The sequence below is a fragment of the Arvicola amphibius genome, chromosome 7, assembly GCF_903992535.2.
Source record: "Arvicola amphibius chromosome 7, mArvAmp1.2, whole genome shotgun sequence".
NCBI lineage: Eukaryota > Metazoa > Chordata > Mammalia > Rodentia > Cricetidae > Arvicola > Arvicola amphibius.
Window position 1 is genome coordinate 100,158,712 of NC_052053.1, and position 19,054 is coordinate 100,177,765.

At 38.0% G+C, this 19,054-nt stretch overlaps 1 protein-coding gene across 1 annotated transcript in view; it reads right to left on the bottom strand.

The window, feature by feature from the left end:
• Gphn (gephyrin) overlaps nt 1-19,054 on the bottom strand; it is a 355,924-nt gene that overhangs the window by 38,875 nt on the left and 297,995 nt on the right. Inside the window, 1 exon segment of the mRNA XM_038336955.1 lies at nt 12,877-12,998. Within this exon segment, the coding sequence (XP_038192883.1) occupies nt 12,877-12,998 (122 nt within the window).

Sequence of the window (19,054 nt, forward strand, 5' to 3'; positions counted from 1 at the left end):
TACTGGCATATGTGTGCATGCAGGAAATGAAAATGTTTGCAGGAGGCATTCAGTGTCCCCTTTTTATATGACAGTGAGTAAGAATGTATTTGTCTATGAGGATCACTATCTGCAAGGAAAACAACAAAGGGTACTAAAATGGCATAACTTCCAAAATAGTAAAGGATAAAAGAGCAATTGGTAACTGGAGCCAAGCAACAACAGAGCCAGGAAAAGACAATAAAGTTATATAAATAGTAACAAAAGTTAAGATGGAAGCAAAAAAAATCCTGGTAATCATTTATACAAACTCTTTACTAAAACAAACAGAATAATAACATTTCAAGCATATGCAAAATAGTACTTTCAGTTTGAACCTCAAACTCTATTCTATTGTTAATTATAAGGAAAATACTTCTAGAGATCAAAGACTGAAAATAACGGCAGACAGAATTTCACAAGGCAAATGTAAATAAGCAAAACTGCAGGCAAAAATGCTAACATCAAAGCTACAACAAGAAAGGAGCATTAGAGGTCACGAGCTGCGGTGAGTGCTGGACGGAGAAGGACAGCAGCATATGTAACTAACTGCCCTGTCACACGTTCTTGTTTCATCCAGGCTCAGCGGCTGCCCTGCCAAATCTGTGTGCATGGTAGGCATTCAGTAAATGTGCCAGATTAATCTTGGTTTTAAATCAGTCTCTGGGAATAAACAATTATAATGATATTACAGCAAATAATAGTGTCTGAGAATGAAAGAGAACATACCATTTAATATTTTTATGATGATAAATGACTCTTTGAGAGGGAAATAAGTAATGTGAAATAGGACTGTGCATTCGAATATCTAAAAGGCCATTATATAGAAGATGGAAGCAGCTTATTTTGGAAGAAACAGAGATTCAGCTCAGTGTCATGGAAATACATCCACACTGTAATAATAACATCTAAAAAGAAAATGTACTGCCTCATCAGAAAGATTATTTTTAGTAAAATAATGAAAATCAAAACATGATGACTAGCTGGAAGATGTTTTCCTTAACTTTTCCTTAACATTCTCCATCGAGTGAAAGTTATTGGACTGGGTAACGTTAGGGGTTCCTTTTAGTTATAAGATATTCTGAGTCAGCTGAGCATGGTTGGCACATGCCTTTAATCCTAGCACTTGGGAGGCAGAGGCAGGTAATCTCTGAGTTTGAGGCTAGCCTGGTCTACAGAGTGAGTTCCAGGACAGCCAAGGCTACACAAAGAAAGCCTGTCTCAACACACACACACACACACACACACACACACAAACCCCAACCCCAAAACAAACCAGAGAGAGAGAGAGAGAGAGATTTTGAGTCTATGAGAATATTGAAAATTGTATAAGCAACAACTATTGACTATTTTCTCATATAATATATGTTAGAATGCCTATGTAGGCATGCATGTTTGCAAGTGTGTGGGAATATGCATGAGCATGAGTGCATGCTGAGTATGGAGACCTTAAATCGACATAGGGTGTCTCCATCACTCTCACTCTTTATATGGAGAAGGTCTCTCAATTAAACCCAGAACTTGATGATTGCCTATTCAATATTTTGCTTTGCAGATAAGTCTTTTGGGATCACAAGTGTCACCATGTCTGTTCAACTTGTACCTGGTTTCTGGAGCTAAGACTTCAAGTTTTCATCCTTGTTTGGCACTTTACCCCTTAAGCCATCATCTCCCCAGACTCCGCTCACTTTCTGAACATCAGGATCATTCACATATTTGACTTAAATGGTGGTGGTGGGATCTTTTATTTTAGGTAGAGTTATGACATTCACCTTCAACTTTGGAGATTGTGACTAACATCAGTACCACTTTCTTTTAGTTCTAAATCTTTTATTAAAGAATCACAAAAATCAGGCTTTCCTTTCCTTAGCTCCATCTAAAAAAATGCTATTTATGGTCATAAAATATTATGTAGTATTTTTTCTTTCTTTCTCAGACTATATTATTTGCTATAATATCAATATAATTAATTCCAAAGCGATTATGGAGAGATTGATTTAAAAGGATAGGTTAAAAAAAGGTGTAAGAGAACTGTATCTCAAAATATATCTACCAGTGAATTAATGTGACTTTAGGAAGACTATATCGTTGCGGGGAGCTTCTTCCGCTCCTTCAGCCAATAGCTGCTGAGATACTAGCCCATTGGGGCGTGGTCTCTCTCTTTAAAAATGCAGCCACTTCCCTCTGCTTGCTCTCTGGCTTCCAGCTCTGCTTCCAGCGACTAGGCTCCCTTCATGATTGCGCAGAGGGCTGTTGGCTGGGACGGTGATCTGTAAGTTTTTCCCCTTTAAATAAATAGCCATTCTATTAATCATAATTCCAAACTGGTGTGGGATTGTTTGTGACTTACGCCTTCACCATATGGATTAGTAAGTTTTTGTGAAGGAAGAATATACTGTCTAGAGACTATGCCAAGGTTTTGTTCTGCTAACCAACAAATCTGATTTCAGAGGCTGCATGCTTCATTAAAATGCCTTTGCTTCAAATTTGCTCAAAGTTGTCTTTGTTATAAATGATTATAGCCTGAGTAGCAGAAAATTATTTTTGCTTTACTATGAAGTCTGCTGCAAAATTTAAGACCAAGACAGAGCTGTTATCCAAGTTCAGATTTATAAATTTCAAAATGCTTAGAATGGAAAAGGGGGTGTCCTTGAGGGAGGGGAAGGGAGATAAAAAGAGAAGAAGGTGGGAGGAGGGTAAAGGTGATTCACAGTATACAACAGCTCTGCTAGGGGAAATGGGAAAAGGGGGAAGGGGAGAAATAAAATAATAAACAAGGACATTTGAAAAAAAGTCACAAGGAAGCATACTATTAACTACCTTGTGAAACAAAACAAAACAACAACAAAAGCCATGCCAGACAGTGGTGGGGCATGCCTTTAATCTCAGCATTTGGGAGGCAGAGGAGGGTGGATCTCCGTGTGTTTGGAGCCAGCATGGTCTGCAGAGTGAGTTCCAGGACAGCCAGGACTTCATAGAGAAACCCTTTCTTGAAAAACCAAAAACAAACAAAAGAAAACCCCCCAAAACAACATCACCCCCACTATAATATACATAATTCTGAATATAAATATACATATATAGCTTTAATGAAAATATTTGTATAAAGCTTTAGTGAGCTTTTTTCATCTGGGTTGATGGTGCTTCCTCCAAGATCCAAAGACCACCTAATAAAACACTAATTCCAGGCATGAGAAGCCCTCTTTTGAGTTGTTGGTCAAGGCTATCCAAAAAATTCCCAAAATATACAGTTTATTGATGTTGCCTGTGGTTGCCCCCAGAGGTAGAAGGTATAGTCCCTATTGTTTAAGATACCATGCACTTCAGAAACAGGATCCAGAGATAACTGAGCAGGAACTGAACTGAATATCCACTCCCAGGACTAACTTTCATGGTACCTAAGCAACCATGTAATGTTCCAAAGGAGGGAGGTAACCAACAGACCTACCTAGCTATGGCACCTATGAATCACACATCAATGACCAGCATGGCTTGCTGACCCAGAGAGGGCAATAGTGACACACATACCTTGACTGTAACCAATAGCTCTCTCTAAGCTGAATAGGCCTTACAACCTATTCAACATGAGTGATAATAGAAACCTAGCTTATTACTCAGTGTTAGTGAATTCATGGTTATTGAAGAATAATCTACAATTGCTTATTACCAAGCTATTATAATCTCCAACAACAATTTATAAATATTTGTTCTTATACCCACAGATAAGTATAATATTCGCCCCTCATTAAGGAAACTTTTCTTTGCAGCTGATGGAGACCATTACAGAAAAACCAATCAAAATGTAGAGTTGTAGAGCCCAGTACCAAAGCATACATATAGACAACACTCCTACATCTATGGCTCAGGGAACATTGTAGAAGAGGTGGCAGAAAGATTCCAAGAGCCAGAACATCAGGGATTTTGCTCTGAGATTGTGTCTCCTACTATCAGAAGAAGCTACACCCATCAAGCCTCACCAATGTGACTGACCAAATGTGAGACAAACAAGGATGACACCAAGGAACATGCCAAAGTGAAGCTCAAGGCCTCAATTTTAAACAAAGAACTACAGACAACTGAATAAAGATGGGAGTGGAAGAGGTGGTCTTCCCCAGGAAGAGTACAATTGGTTAAAGGTGCATGCCTTTAATCTCAGCACTTTAAAGATAGGTAGGTAAATCTCTGTGAGTTTGAGGCTAACCTGGTCTATACACACAGCCTAGTCTATCCTGATAATGTCTGCAAAATGTTCCAGTTTTATAAGAACCTAATTTGCTAATAACCCAATAGCCAGCCCAGCCACAACTACATAGTAACACTCTGTCAAAAATTAAGACAATAAATAAGTAGTGATAATATTATTGACTGAATTAAAATATAGTGATTAAAATGAAAATATATTAAGAAATGAAATACATGAGTGAGATATATAATAATCAGAACTGGGTTGAGGGTCATTAGGAAAGTTTGTGAGATTCTGGAAGTGCCAGGTCCAAAAGCACCAGAAAATGGCTAACTGTGGTACCTATTGGCATACCAAAGTGCACGCTGGCCCGCAGGCTCTCTCAGCTTCTCAAATACCTATTACAGAGTCCATGCTGGCATCCTGGCTCTTCTCACCCCACCCCAACCGTTAACATCTTCCGTTCATGGGCTTTCCTTCCCCAGCTTCTCATTCCCATATAAGCTTGCCATTTAGGCCACATACTCTTTGCTCTCTCTGTCTTCTCTTCTTCTCCAACCCCCCTCCTCTTATAGCCTAATCCTGTTTAGTCTCCTACTGTCTCTTTCTGATCTGGCCTCTCTCGGATGCCTCTGTACTCTCCCTCGTATCTACAATAGAAACCTTCCCTTCAATAATATCTTCTAGTTATAGTCCTACCTAGACATTGTTCCTTGAAACAGAACATCAAATATAACAAGGCTTAAGGATTCAGAAAGGCAACAGCAATAGCCACTACAGAAGTCTCTCATGGAGAGTGAGAAGACTATCTTTTAATTAAAAGCATGTTTGATAAAATGTGAAGAATATTCTTTGTTAGTGAACAGAAAAATGAAAATTTCCAGTAAATGACAAAAAAATCTGTTGATTCAAAATTTAAAACTACAGTTTGAGTTCATTTCATAAGAAGTAGGCAGTTTATAAAGAAGAACCAATTAAACTGAGATCTAAACTCCCTTTGCTGATTAGACAAGTCTCATTTTAAGGACATTAGGGAAACACTAAAAAGTTAGAACTGTTGGGTTCACAAATTGGAAGCTGTAAGACACTGGGCTTTGCCCATGTAATCACTGTACTATGAAGTCTATCTTGATCATTTCTGTGAAATGTGTCAGTTTTATAAGAATACAATTTGCTATCTTAGTACTTGTTAATCTTCCACATTGCATTTAAATGGGAAGTGGGAGCTTTATAAATTAGCAGCTGCAAGGTTGAAATCTACAACAGAGCTAAGCAAGCAAGCAGGATTTGAGTGTGGCAGGTTTCTAATGAAGCATTCTTTTTCCAGAATGGGGGACCATTTTACTTAGTTATAGCGAAAAATTCTTGAATTTTTCTTGTCTTGAAAGGTTCAAGCTGTGTTACTGGGTTGTGTCTTAAACTGAGGTACAAACAGTATAATAGTTAAAATCAGCTTTAGGAATGATATGAACTCAATTAATAACCCCCTCTCTTGTTTTATTGAGACAGGGTTTCTCTGTAGCTTTGGAGCCTGTCCTGGAACTAGCTCTTGTAGACCAGGCTGGCCTTGAACTCATAGAGATCCGCCTGCCTCTGCCTCCGGAGTGCTGGAATACAAGGCGTGTACCACCAACACCCGGCCTGATTTTTATTTTAAATTAAAAGCGATTTGTTTATTTTAGGTGCATGAGTGTTTTGCCTATATGCATGTATGTGCACTGTGCATGCCCCTGGGGCCCAAGAATGTCAAACGAGAGCTTTGGATCCTCTGGGATTGGAGCCTGCTGTGAGCCTCCATATGGAGTGCTAGGTGTTAATTCCAGCCTGGCAGCAGCCTGCCTCTGCCACAGAAGCAGTTATCCCATCAGCTGTTGCCAGGGGCCTTTCCACCATCAGCTATATAACATGTACACTAGTGTAGGAGGTCCTTCTGTATTTGTGTTGCCTACATTGTTTATTAAAGAAACTGCCTTGGCCTTTTGATTGGGCAGCGCTTAGGTAGGTGGAGTAGACAGAATTGAGTGCTGGGAAGAAGAGCAGAGTCAGGCAGACACCATGGTTCTCCTGCCAGAGACTGACGCTGGTTAGAATCTTTCCCAGTAAGCCACGACCTCGTGGTGATACACAGATTGGTGGAAATGTGTTGGGGCGGCTGACCAATCCCTTGTCTGAGGGGCGTGGCCGCTCCGGGGGTGGGGTGGGGGGGGCAAAAGATACCTTTAAAAGAACCGGGTTTGGGATAGGCCCGCCCCTTCTTCTTCCGCGCGTGGTTCTCTGCGTAGCTGGAACCTCGGCTTTGTAAGTGTATCCCACTTTCTCCTTTTATTAAAACTGATTTATTCTAAAAAGGCTATTTTGGTTATTTCCAATCTCCTCCGACCACCGCATCAGAAATGGGTTAGATCAGGATGTGAGAGTTAGCCAATAAGAGGCTAGAAATAATGGGCTGGGCAGTAATTTAATTAATATAATTTCTGTGTGATTATTTCGGGGATAAGCTAGCCAGGCGGGACAAAACAAAAGGGACCCTGTTCCCCCTCCATACTACAGAATGGTGTACAACAGTGCACCCCTTAAAGCTGCAGGGCCCAAAAGACACCCACTTTGCTTTCTTTTTATCCTTTCACTAGGAACCAAACCTGGGCATTTCGTAGGTACTCTTAACCACTGAACCAGGTCTCTAGCCCTGAACTTTAATTTCTTTTTCTGCAGTAGAATCTGTGTATTTGAATCATGTTTACTGCTTATTCAGAAGTAAATATATAACATTGCCTATTTAGGCCTCAGAGAGCAGCTTCCCAAACTTGAAGGTACTTTTATGGAAAGTGAAGACAGTATAGGAAAAGATGGCTGGACTGTCTAATCCAAGAGATGTACCCTCACCAACTGCTGTGGACATAGTGACTACCAGCACATACTTTGTCCCATTATCCATGAAGTTTACTACTATTTGTTGGGAAAGTTCACACATTGATTCAATATAACAAATCCTTTACCTACTGTGTTTAGGCTATATATGATAGCAATTTTATGAGGAAAATAGATAGAAAATAAAAAAGTTGAAAATCACATAACCTAAATGACCAATATTTTAACTATGTTGGCCACAATTCTGTATTACAGGCATGGATGGGACGCATGTTGCCTAGTAGGATAAGCAGGCTGACTGGTTACTAAACCAGCCATGGGAACAAATGAAAACTAGGCCATCTGTTTTGTCTTCGCTTGACTAGTTTCATATTCTAGAAGAGAAGACAGGATTTGGGAGTCAATGATGTTTGGAATGAGGCTAAAAAGCCAAGGGAGAGGCATAGGAAACCATGCATTAGGAGAGTGAACATAGGAGGAAGAGCTTTAAAAGCCAAGAAAGGAGTGATTACAAATGGAGAATAAGGTGAGGGAAATTGCAGGATATAATACTGCAATAAAAAGACCTAACAGTTGTAATTTTTTTTTAAAAAACTTACTATTTCAATAAGGTGTTGTCCAAATAAAGAGGAATCAACACTGGTAGCAATGGTACTATTCTGTGCTATGAACAATCTCTACCATTTCTCCTGATTTCTACTTTCGAAATCTCAGTTTCAGAGCTGGAATGTTTGGAAGTATTTTTATTATTAGGCTATAATTCCTCAGTGCTAAGATCTCTCTCTCTCTCTCTCTCTCTGTATTTTCATTAACAATTTACTTAAAGCTCACAGCACACTCGCTGAATTTAACTCATTATTGCTACTTTTTGTGAACCATGAATCAGCAGCTTCGGGTCAACTTGAAGTCAGTTAGTGATGGGTACAAAGGAAACTCTACACCCCCAATTCTGGTGCCCATTCCTCTCTACTCTCTACCATTTCCTTCTCACTGCCAGAAGGGACAAATGGCTCTCTGGGCACCCACTGGCATACCAAAGCACATGCTGGCCCCCAGGCTCCCTCAGTATATCACAAGTACCTAGCTTTCCTTATCTCCTTCCTTACCCTAAACTGCTGTGGCTCAGATGCCTTACCCTCCAGCTTCTCATTCCTATAACTGCTATTTCAGCTACGCTCTCTCTTTAGTCTTCCTCTCTTTCTCCCTCTTTTGCCCCTCACTTGGTTGCTTCTTTCTCTTCCTCTCTCATTCTCCCCTACTCCCTCCTCTTATGACTAAGACCAGTCTATCGGACATGTTCAATCTACTACTTTCTATCCCTGCTCTGGACTCTTCCAGAAGCTTCTGGCTGTTCTCTCCCTCATCTCCACAATAAAAAAACAAAACAAAACAAAACTTTACCTCAGCCACACCTTGGAGCAGTCATGGTCTCACTTTCTACAGTTACAAAGATGAGGTCTTAGCCCAATTCAGTTGACTCATTATGCCATATACAGCACGTGTTCCTGGTGACTGACCGAAGTCTCCCTCAGTCACTAGTCATGCAGTCAACTGTTTTCTAAAATAAGGACTTACACAATAAAGCTATTTTTTGATCCACAAAAAAAATAAAATAAGGACTTAATATATATATATATATATATATATATCACATATATATATATATTTCTGTTAGAAAAAGCTTCAAATTCAGCTGATTTGGGCAACTCTACTTTGTCTGAAAAGCCTTTTAAAACCCAACCTCAAATATTTACCAAATTTATGTGTATTCTTCCAACCCAACCTTTTGTTCTAATTAGTCTGGCCTATTATTGCAAATTTTATGTTTCCTATTTGGATTAACCTATCATCTTTTCCTATCTAGATTCTACTAATCCTTCAAATTCTTTATAAAACTTGTTCTGACTACCTAAGCTTAGAGTTGCTACAGCTCTTCTGACATATTTTTATTACATGTCTTCAAAGTTAGACTTTTAAAAGAAGAAAGCAAAACAAAAACCCCAGAAATGCCAATGTTATGGTACTCTATACAGTGTGAAAAGAATAGAGGAAATGTATTTTAATATAAACTTATTATTTCTAAATGAACATTCAAAAAATAAAGTCAACTCTCAGGTATTTGAGTCTTCCTCTTATAATTCTCACTTATTAACTCACCATAATTTTTTAAACAAAAGGTACACACACACAAATGCACGCACGCGCGCGCACACACACACACACACACACACAGACACACAGACACAAGCAAACTTTATAGGCTGAAGAAATGGATCCACAGTTAAGAGCACTGGCTGCTTTTCCGGAGGATTCAGGTTCGGTTCCTAGCATTCACATGGCAGCTCACAACTACGGATGTGATGCCCTCTTTGGCTTCTACAGTACTAGGCATACATGCTGTACAGACATATATGCAGGCTAAACACCCATACAGATATAAATAAATAAAAAATAAATAAATAAATAAATACACGTGGTGAACTTAAGCTCAATTTAAAAAGTTATAACTTACTCTTCCAGTTTATATTCATTGTAAAAATCAAGGTAAATAACAAGGACAAGAGCTGAGCCAGGTGGTGGTGGTGCACGCCTTTAATCCCAGCACTTGGGAGGCAGAGGCAGATGGATCTCTGTGAGTTCGAGGTCAACCTGGTCTACAAGAGCTAGTTCCAGGACAGGCTCCAAAGCTACAAAGAAACCCTGTCTTGAAAAACAAAAACAAACAGAAACAAAAAACCAAACCAAACCAACCAACTAAACAAACAAACAAACAAAAAAAGGACAAGAGCTGAAAAGTATAATCATAGAGAACGTAAAAACCCCACTCAAGCCTTCTATATGGCAAGCATATGAGGACTACTTTATACCCTTATCTCTCATAGCTTAGCATGGTGCTGTGCTCAAAAGCATTCCTGAGCTGTTTCTCATCTGGGGTTCCTCCCATGCCAATTTTTTCCATGCTGAGATCCTCTCAGAGGATTCTGTATAACAATATTTGCTTTCATTAGAAAAGGGAATACACAGCAAAAAGAATGAAGAGGCAACCTACATAGAATATCAATAGCTGTACAGTTATGTACCTTGTTTCCCTTGCTAAATTCCCAGTGCAGATTTCCATTAGAATAGCATTAAATTCTTTCCTCCCACATTCCACTTCTGAGTTCTAAACCATTCATTCTGGGCTTCTTTAATACAGCACTCTAAGAGTGAAAAAGTCTGTATTAGCAACAGTCACTTAAACAACCCTTTTCTCAGTTTTACATAAGGTATTGCTACCAAATAGAAGGATATACACTACAAAGTGACATATTTCTCTTAATTGCCTCTACGGGTTTTATAGTTTGTTGTTCATTTTGCTGTTTTCAATGTATGCTTTGAGGTTAAATATCAACATTACTGTTACCAGGAAAGGCCTATCACAAATTTAGTAAGGACTTTATGCAATTAATCATCAGTGTTAGGTCACAGACGCTCTCCTGTTTCTCCCCTTCCCCCCTCAGTCTCCCCAGCTTCCATAGCTCTCTGTGGCAGAGTTGAGAAAGCAAGAGGTATTCTGCAGTGTTCTTGTAGGCTCCCTCCTTGCAGCTGGAAACAAACTCAAATTATAACTTTATTTTCAGTGCCTTGTGACTTCTGGCACATAGACTAGGTTACTATGATATGGAACTTTACCCTCCCACCCTGAAATTCTCTTTGTTCTTGGGATTTGAATAAATGAAACGTCTCTGTCTCTGGAGGGCTCTGCCATGGTCTTGAAGTTATTTTTCTTAATTGCTCTCCCACTTCAGGATCTCATCAGTCAGGAGCCTGTAAGTCTCCTAACAAAGGACAAGTCATTCCTTTTCCACAAACCAGCTTTTTAAAAATTTTTATTTTAAAAAGAGCCTTTTAAAGGTGTTCTGGCTTTTATAAGTAAGATAATGTCAGTAATATATTATAGCAAGTACCTAACTACCTTAAAAAAGAGAACCAAAACCAAAGTCAAAAAACCCAAAGCTGGCTGCTATGGCCCAGACACTTAGGAAGCTGACGTGGTATTAGAAATGGGAAGTTTGCCTTTGCTACACAGCACATGCGTGCACATGCGCAAACATAACATGCACCCATGCATACACACATGCATACACATACCCCATTAAAAATATTATCAAACTATACCAACACCAAAAAGTGCAACAACAAAAATGACAATGGACAGAATTATGGGCCAGGGGAGTGCAATTTATGGCTAAGACATTTAACAATATTAATTAAAAGGCTCCTTTAGCCTTTACACATCTTAAAGAGTTCATTAATGCCCTTGATAGCAAGGGCAGCACCACTCTTCTGTGAGAACTAAGACTGAATCTGCTGAGTTTGTCACCTGGAGTTTGAGGTCTGTTCACTTTATCTTTGGGCTTTTAAAACTCTTAAATCTATCACTTCTCTTTTCAGAAGTTGTTTTTTGTGTTCTTTATATGTTTATGTCAATATTAGTTTTAGGTGCTTGGAATTTATATTAAAGGACAGATTACTGCTTGGCCCAAATCCAAAGAACTGGTTATCTTTCCCCTGCTGTGAAGCTCTTCTCACTCCCTTCCTAGGAGGTGGGTCTCTGGCACTAGGTGACTTGCATACTGGCAATGAGCTATAGCCTTTAAAAAGCCAGATGAACACAAACAGTGTGGATTTTTAAAGGGAAATAAGTTCATAGACACACACACATACACACACACACACACACACACACACACACACACACACACCACAGAATTCAGGAAAGAAGAACTTTAAAAAGTTCCCCGTACAGTGTCAATGTCTAAGGTTTGGACTGTGCCCACCTTCCATCTAGGATGGGTTGATAGTATACCTACTAGAATATACTTTGTAAAATGATGGGGCAGAGTCTCTTCTAAAGCACCCATATTAAAGAAAGGATCAATGCATGATGAGCTTTCTCCAGTGACGAGGTAGTAAGAGAGACAGTGATATGGGTGTCAGATACCTGGTATCCATCACTCCAGTTTTATCTTCACCAGGTGAATGTTTAATTATTATTAAAGCAGTGATACTTTCAGAGAACAGGAATTCATGCCTTGTGAAAAGGGTTAAGTAGCAGTGTTGTTTAGTAGTGAGATGCTCAGAAAATAGAGACTTTTTTTTTGGTCTAACCCTAACCCTAACCCTAACTCTAACCCCTAACCCCTAACCCTAACCCTAACCCTAGAGACTTTTTTTTTAAATGATGGGACACACCACTGGAAACTGACAGAAACAGTTAGAGAATGTACTGAAGATCTGAACTGATTTGGTAGGTAGGAGCAATGTGTTCTTAAAGATGGGCAGGTATAGTTAATGCATCTCCTTTGCAGTTAAATAGGTGAAGCTGGAAGAAATTTGGGTTACACAAGGATACAAAATCAATGTACAAGCCCAGGGAAAATGACTGTGCTTAAATGTCAAACAATCAGGTATACTGGTTTTGACAGTCTCTCTCAGGCTTCTCACCTGTGTTTCCAAAGTCTTTCTTGAAATAAAAGTGTGAAAAACAATGACATCAACACCCTTATTTCTACTTGGATAAAGACAACTATATGAAAAACATATCTCAATTTAACATAGCACATCAAAGCAAAAATATTTTTCCTTTTATAAAACCCATTCTAAGAAAATATTTAAGTTCCTTTGCACCTCTACAATTCTTAGGCTTCTGAAGAATGTGACCAATGAAAATCATGTTGTTCTCTTTAGCACCAACTCCATCTACTCTAATAATCTAAATATTCATATTTCAGGATAACTACTTTTCAAAAAAAATCTATACTTACTTGTCTCCCACAATTCCCAGGTTGATTGTGGGATAACCATGTTCCTGAATTGTTGCTAGAAGTGTTGACCGATTGCTGTCTCGAATCTTTCCTGGTAAGAGGTCATCTTCAGGATTGAGCAGCTACAAAGCCAAAAAACCATCACTAATTATTTTCTTAGGTAATGTTGCCTATTCTAATTAGCATTTTGAGATCTATGACAGCATCTGGCATGCAGAAGTTATATTCTTAAAGAAGTTTGAATAAATACTGTAAGTAAAGGAGAATGGTAGCTGAGTGGGTCAAATTTCATACTAGGTTTGGCTATAATTTGGCAATAATGTCAAGGAGAAACTGGGCTTTCCTAGAAACTGATTATTATGAAAGAATCTTTGGTCTGGCAATACTATCTTCCAATTCATCTTAAAATATCTTTTATGTATGTAGATGTTTTGTTTGCATGTATGTCTATGTACCATCGTGTTCTTGGTGCCTACTGAGGCCAGAAGAGAGCACTGGATTCCCTGGAATTGGACTTAGTGATGTTTGTGAGCTGCTGTGTGGGTGCTGGGAGTCAAGAGTCCTCAGGAAGAGCAGCTAGCGCTTTTAGCCACTGAGCCAGCTTTCCAGCCTCTTCCAATTTACCTGACAATGAGAAGATCTGATATTCTCAAGTCTGAAGAGAACAATTTTTTACTTTTCATCTTTTAAGCTTTCTGGTATATTTTCTGAACTTGAATTAACAGTATTAAAGAAAAACTTCTTTGAAAGGAACAGTTATTTTGTGTCCAAGACACAAACTTAAACAAGGAATATTTAACTACATCTACCCACAATTCCATTTCTCTGAGTTAATATCTACCAGGGGTGTCCATCAAGAAAACTTACTTTATATTAGGCTGTTTCAATAAGTAGTCAGCCTACTCAGTACAATAGGAACACCTTTGGATTTACATTAAAAGCAAATTACTCAAACTCATTTATAAAATGATTTTGTTACAGCTACCCTGTAATGTACTTGTCAGAATTTAAGTAACAGTTTATGCAGATAAATGTGATTTATTATATTATTGATTATATATCATTAATATCAGTATATTACCAAATACTATATTACATCATTACTATAGAGTATTATTAACAATAGTAATAAAGCATGCCATTAATGATTCAATAAATGTGATTTTCTTCCTCAATGATAAGAGTATCTAATTTCCCTTTGGTTATCATATTGTTACTCCTAGGGGCTAGCTAGCTCACACCATTTTTGTTTATAGTGTGAACACAGACATTATGATTGCAAAATATTCAAGAAAGGAACCTTTAACCCATACACACACACTGAAGATTACATGTAAGTGGTAAAGGTACTTGCCCAAAGTCTGATTTTGATCCCTGGAATTACATACAGGCAGGCAGAAAAGAGAAATAACTATATGCAGCTGTGCTTTTACCTTCACACAATGCACCCTGGCATACATGCAACGCAAACATCCCCAATAATAATAAATAAAGTTAGAGAGAGAGAGAGATGAGAGACGAGAGAGAGAGAGGAGAGAGAGAGAGAGAGAGAGAGGAGAGAGAGAGAAGAGAGAGAGACTTCAGCTTCAGAAGTATTATAAAGTTAAAATGAGTATTTTACTTTTAAGGAACTGAGGTTCATACTCAGGGCCCTATGTGCTATAGTATTGAGCTGCAACCTCAGACCCAAAAGCACTACTTGGTAGTAGACTGAGAAGGAGGCAGACAGCAAGTCCAGCATCTCAGATACTTTGTTAGTGTGGGGACCCCCAGGGCAATAACCAGCTCCCCTTTAATTTTCCTTTTGATTCACTAGTGATATCATGTACCCAAAGCTTTGACTTTATGTTAAAAAATAGTGGCTCTGAAACAATCCTTTCACAAAGAGGCTTGAAAAAGATTCTCTGCCATGTTACTTGGAAGCCTTCCCTTAAACAATGTACAAATTTACCTTTATCATAAGCCATAGGACACTGCAACCCATTCCTACACCGAGTCACTGGCAGGGACTGGAAACTGCTACTATAGTGCTGATATAGACGAGTTACCTGATCTCAACTAGCAAAAGCACTGCACTCATAATTCTGTAAGTCAGACTAACTCTGCCAGTCAGACAAGTTGCTTTAAAAAGAAAACTGCACGCTTATATTATTATTACTGGTATTATGATTTTTGCCTCTGTTATATTTTTACAAATAGTTCCAGAAATAAGAGGATAGTTAGAGATAACTAGAGAACCAGAAGTTTGTAAAATTGACATAATGAAATAATAGCTGGTTAAATGAGGGGGGTAGACTTATAATTTATTTAAAGTATTTTAAAAGAAGCATAGAGAATTAAATGGAAAGCTAAATATATGAGAATAAATCCACAATTTTCCTCTTTGCAATTTAATCCAATTTTTGTTATATTTCCAGCCATGTCTGGAATAGTGCTTAAAACTTATTACAATTAGTAATAAGTATAGAAGAGAAAAAATGCAAAATAAAACAAAATATATTACTATATCTTTCCTATTCATCACTTTAAATTCCCATTTTTGGTTTTCGGTACCAACAATGATGCTACTAACTTCTTAGCTTTTCAATACTCAACTTTCTTGGATGTTGATTTTTTTCCCTTTGTGGTTTACTCTCTTCCCAAAGACCTCAATGATTAAAACCTTTTTTCTCCCCTTCCCTCCTTTCTTTCTTTTTTGAGACAGCGGTCTCATTATGCTAGTACAGCTGGAAATTGCTATGTGAACCAGGCTGTACCTGACTGTCTTTGCTTTCAAGTGCTGGGATGCGTATCACCATACCTGGCTCCTTCCTTGTTTATCACATTTTCATCCAGTCTGCTACCAGCATCTCCACCAATTTCATATCAACCAGCCTAAGTTCCCAGTTCTAGGTATTCCTGTATATTCTATCTGAGTTTTTGTAAAGCCTTACAAGTGGGTGCCTTGCTAATAAACTTTCCTTCTGAGGAATGAAGTAGAAACATAAACTTGCCATACCATGCTATTGCCTGTGTAATAGTTAAACTGTACAAACCACGTGTGCAACTCAAACTGTCATAAGTGATAATTTCTTTCTTTTTTGAAGATTTATTTCATTTACTTTATGTATTTGAAAAGCTCCTCTATATGTACAACTTTATCTCAGAAGAGGACATCAGGTCCCACTATAGAGGTTGTGAGCACCATGTGGGTACTGGGAATTGAACTCAAGAACCTCTAGAAGAGCAGCTAGTGCTCTTAACTGCTGAGCCATCTCTGGAGCCCCCATGGGTGATAGTTTAATACAAATATTTAGATCTCTATACTCTGACATAGTATCATGGACAAAGCTATTTAATTGTAGCTCCAAGTGGGCTAAAACGGTGATGAAAGTTTGTTCCAGCAAGCACCAGCTTTACAATTTTTACTTGTCTTTTCCTGGACTGTCCTTACTCCCATTTCCTGAGACCCCAGCCGATAAACCAACTCTAGTCCTTAAAATCCATGTATGCACACTGTTGTAGCTGCTTCCTTTTGAGATATTGCTGGGATTTTTATAGTATAGTAGACAAATATGTCATCTCAAAAATATGCTATTTTGGTATACAAGATGATTTTTGATTTTAAGACAACTATGAAGCCACCAAGTACAAGGTTTTATGCCAGGTATGGTGGTGCACACCTGTATTCCGGTGCCCTTGGACCTAAAGGCAGGCCAATTAGGAGTTCAAGGTCATCTCAGTGACTAGAAATCGCTATATGAGACCCTTTGTCATATAGCTATGTTAGCTAATATAGTTAATATGCCCAACCCAAACACAGACACAACACAAATAAATAAATGCAATATAGTAAAAGAAAGGATTTAGTACGAAGAAGCCTTTGTCACTATGGTTCTCTACTTGGTTATGCTGCACACTTCACTGAATTCTCTTAGCCTCTTTGCTCAGGGGATACAGTGGTTGAATCTAAATGTTTCCTCATAGCCTCATTATAATATGATTCATAGTTGGTAGTGCTGTTTGGGACAACCTTTTTGAGAGGTTCAAACCTTGCTGGAAGGAATCATTGGGGCCAGCTTTGAGGGTTTTATAACCACATCCTCTTCCTATTTTCTTTGTTTTCCTGTGGGTGGAGGAAGTGTGATGGCCTCTTCCTGACTTTACAGACTCTAGCTTCTAGAACTGTATGCTAAAACAAACAAACAAACAAACAAACAAAACAAACACCTTTCTTCTTCCTCAAATTCCATTTGGTCATGGCATTCTTTATCACAGCAACAGGAAAAGTAACTAATACAGAGGATTCTCTATGGTGATAAGTTCACTTTGAAGTCTGATATTATGGTTGAGTCCAAAGTTAGGCTATTTCCTTTGTCAGAAAGTAAAGTAAGGTTCTTGGAGCATTTTGACTATTTGATCACATATGTGCTAATTTTTTTTCCTTTGGTGAAGAGCTTGCTAGGGTATTTATTTGATACTAATAAGCACCTTCCAATTGGCTATACTACGTTTCTAAGCTTTTTTTTTTTATAGTCTATAAACCATGTAGTTTATTTAAGGAACTGGACTGGAAGGAGATTCTTCTTTATTCTTTCTGACTGGTAATTTTTAGGGTTCAATGTTGAGAATTCAATTTTTATGTTTAGAAAATGAATTCATCAAATAATGAACTACCTGTGATGGTCTTGTATTTATTTTGTTGTTTGGTCTTATATTTATCTTTATAAAAGGCATGCTTCATTAGGACAAATACAGTACTTAGAGTACTTTTAACATGACTATACTATTCACACAAGATACTTTAAGAACAAAGGGTAGAAACATAATTTTAGATATTCAATGATTAGCATTTGTATTGTTATGTAAAGCTTCAAAGAAAACTTTGAAAGATAAAAAGTTCTTTTGTTAAATCCTCCTGAAGATAATCTCTGTCTTAATTTTTCTTAATTGACAAATTCACTTATTTATCTAAGAGACCCTCCCTCTATTTCGGTTATTTAGAAATTTAATATATGGTCTTAATGATTCCATCAATGTGCCAAGACTCACTTTCTCATACACTGAAATGGCTTGCCTGAACCTAAGACTTCTGTGTAAAGGGAAGGCTGCAATTTTTTGTAGTGCTCAGTGACTGTTTTCATCTTCCTTGCAAGCAGCTCTTTTCTACACCTTCAATTATTCTGTCTCCATTTCTAAAAAAATTATTAGTTTCTCAAGCTCCAACTAACGATATATGAATTACCCTAGAATATCCACATCATCCCAGATCAACAGATCTCTCTGTCTCTCTCATGTCTCGTCTCTCTCTTCTCTCTCTTTACACCACACACCACACAGATAATAAATTCTAATAGAATATATTTTATTGAAATACCTTTTACTTATTACTCTGAAAAAAAGTAAGGTAAAGTTGGCTACCTGGCTATAAGGTAAGACAAGACAATAAAGAGGAACATTTATAGCTTTTTAAAACATAATTTATGGTCTAGGGATATACCAGTTGGTAAAGTACCCTGGTAACTTTTGATGTGTACCTTCATTTTCAAAGCTTTCTTTTAATATCACATTTTGTAGTAGGACTTCTAATAGAGACCTTAATTCTAAACATGTTCAAAACAGAAGTCCCAATTTATGCTGACTAGCCGTTTTCTGTAGTTGGCTAAACAGCTAGCCTTAGGCTTGCCTAGGTAATATACTTAGAGATCATCTGGAGGTCCCTATATTTTCTGATATTTTGCTTTTATTAAATTACTTATCAAGATCTGCCAGCTTTATCTTCAAAAATATATCATGGGTCTCTGGTATGGTTCACCATCTCTCCACTGCAGTTCAGTGGTAATTTTCTCAGTATTGTCTCAGCGTACCTTTTCCTTTTGTCCCTCCTACATGCTATACCACTTAACAGAATACAGTTAATGCCTTAGAATCATTCTACTCCACTTATACTCTAAGCTATATTTCTTCTTTTTATTGATTTTTATTGAGCTCTACATTTTTCTCTGCTCCCATCCCTGCCTCTTTCCTCCCCACCTTCAGGCCCTCTCCCCAAGGTCCCCATGCTTCCAACTTACTCAGGAGATCTTGTCTTTTTCTACTTTCTACTTCCCATGTAGATAGATCTATGTAAGTCTCTCTTAGGGTCCTCATTGTTGTCTACAGTTTCTCGGGATTGTTGGTTTGTAGGCTGGCTTTCTTT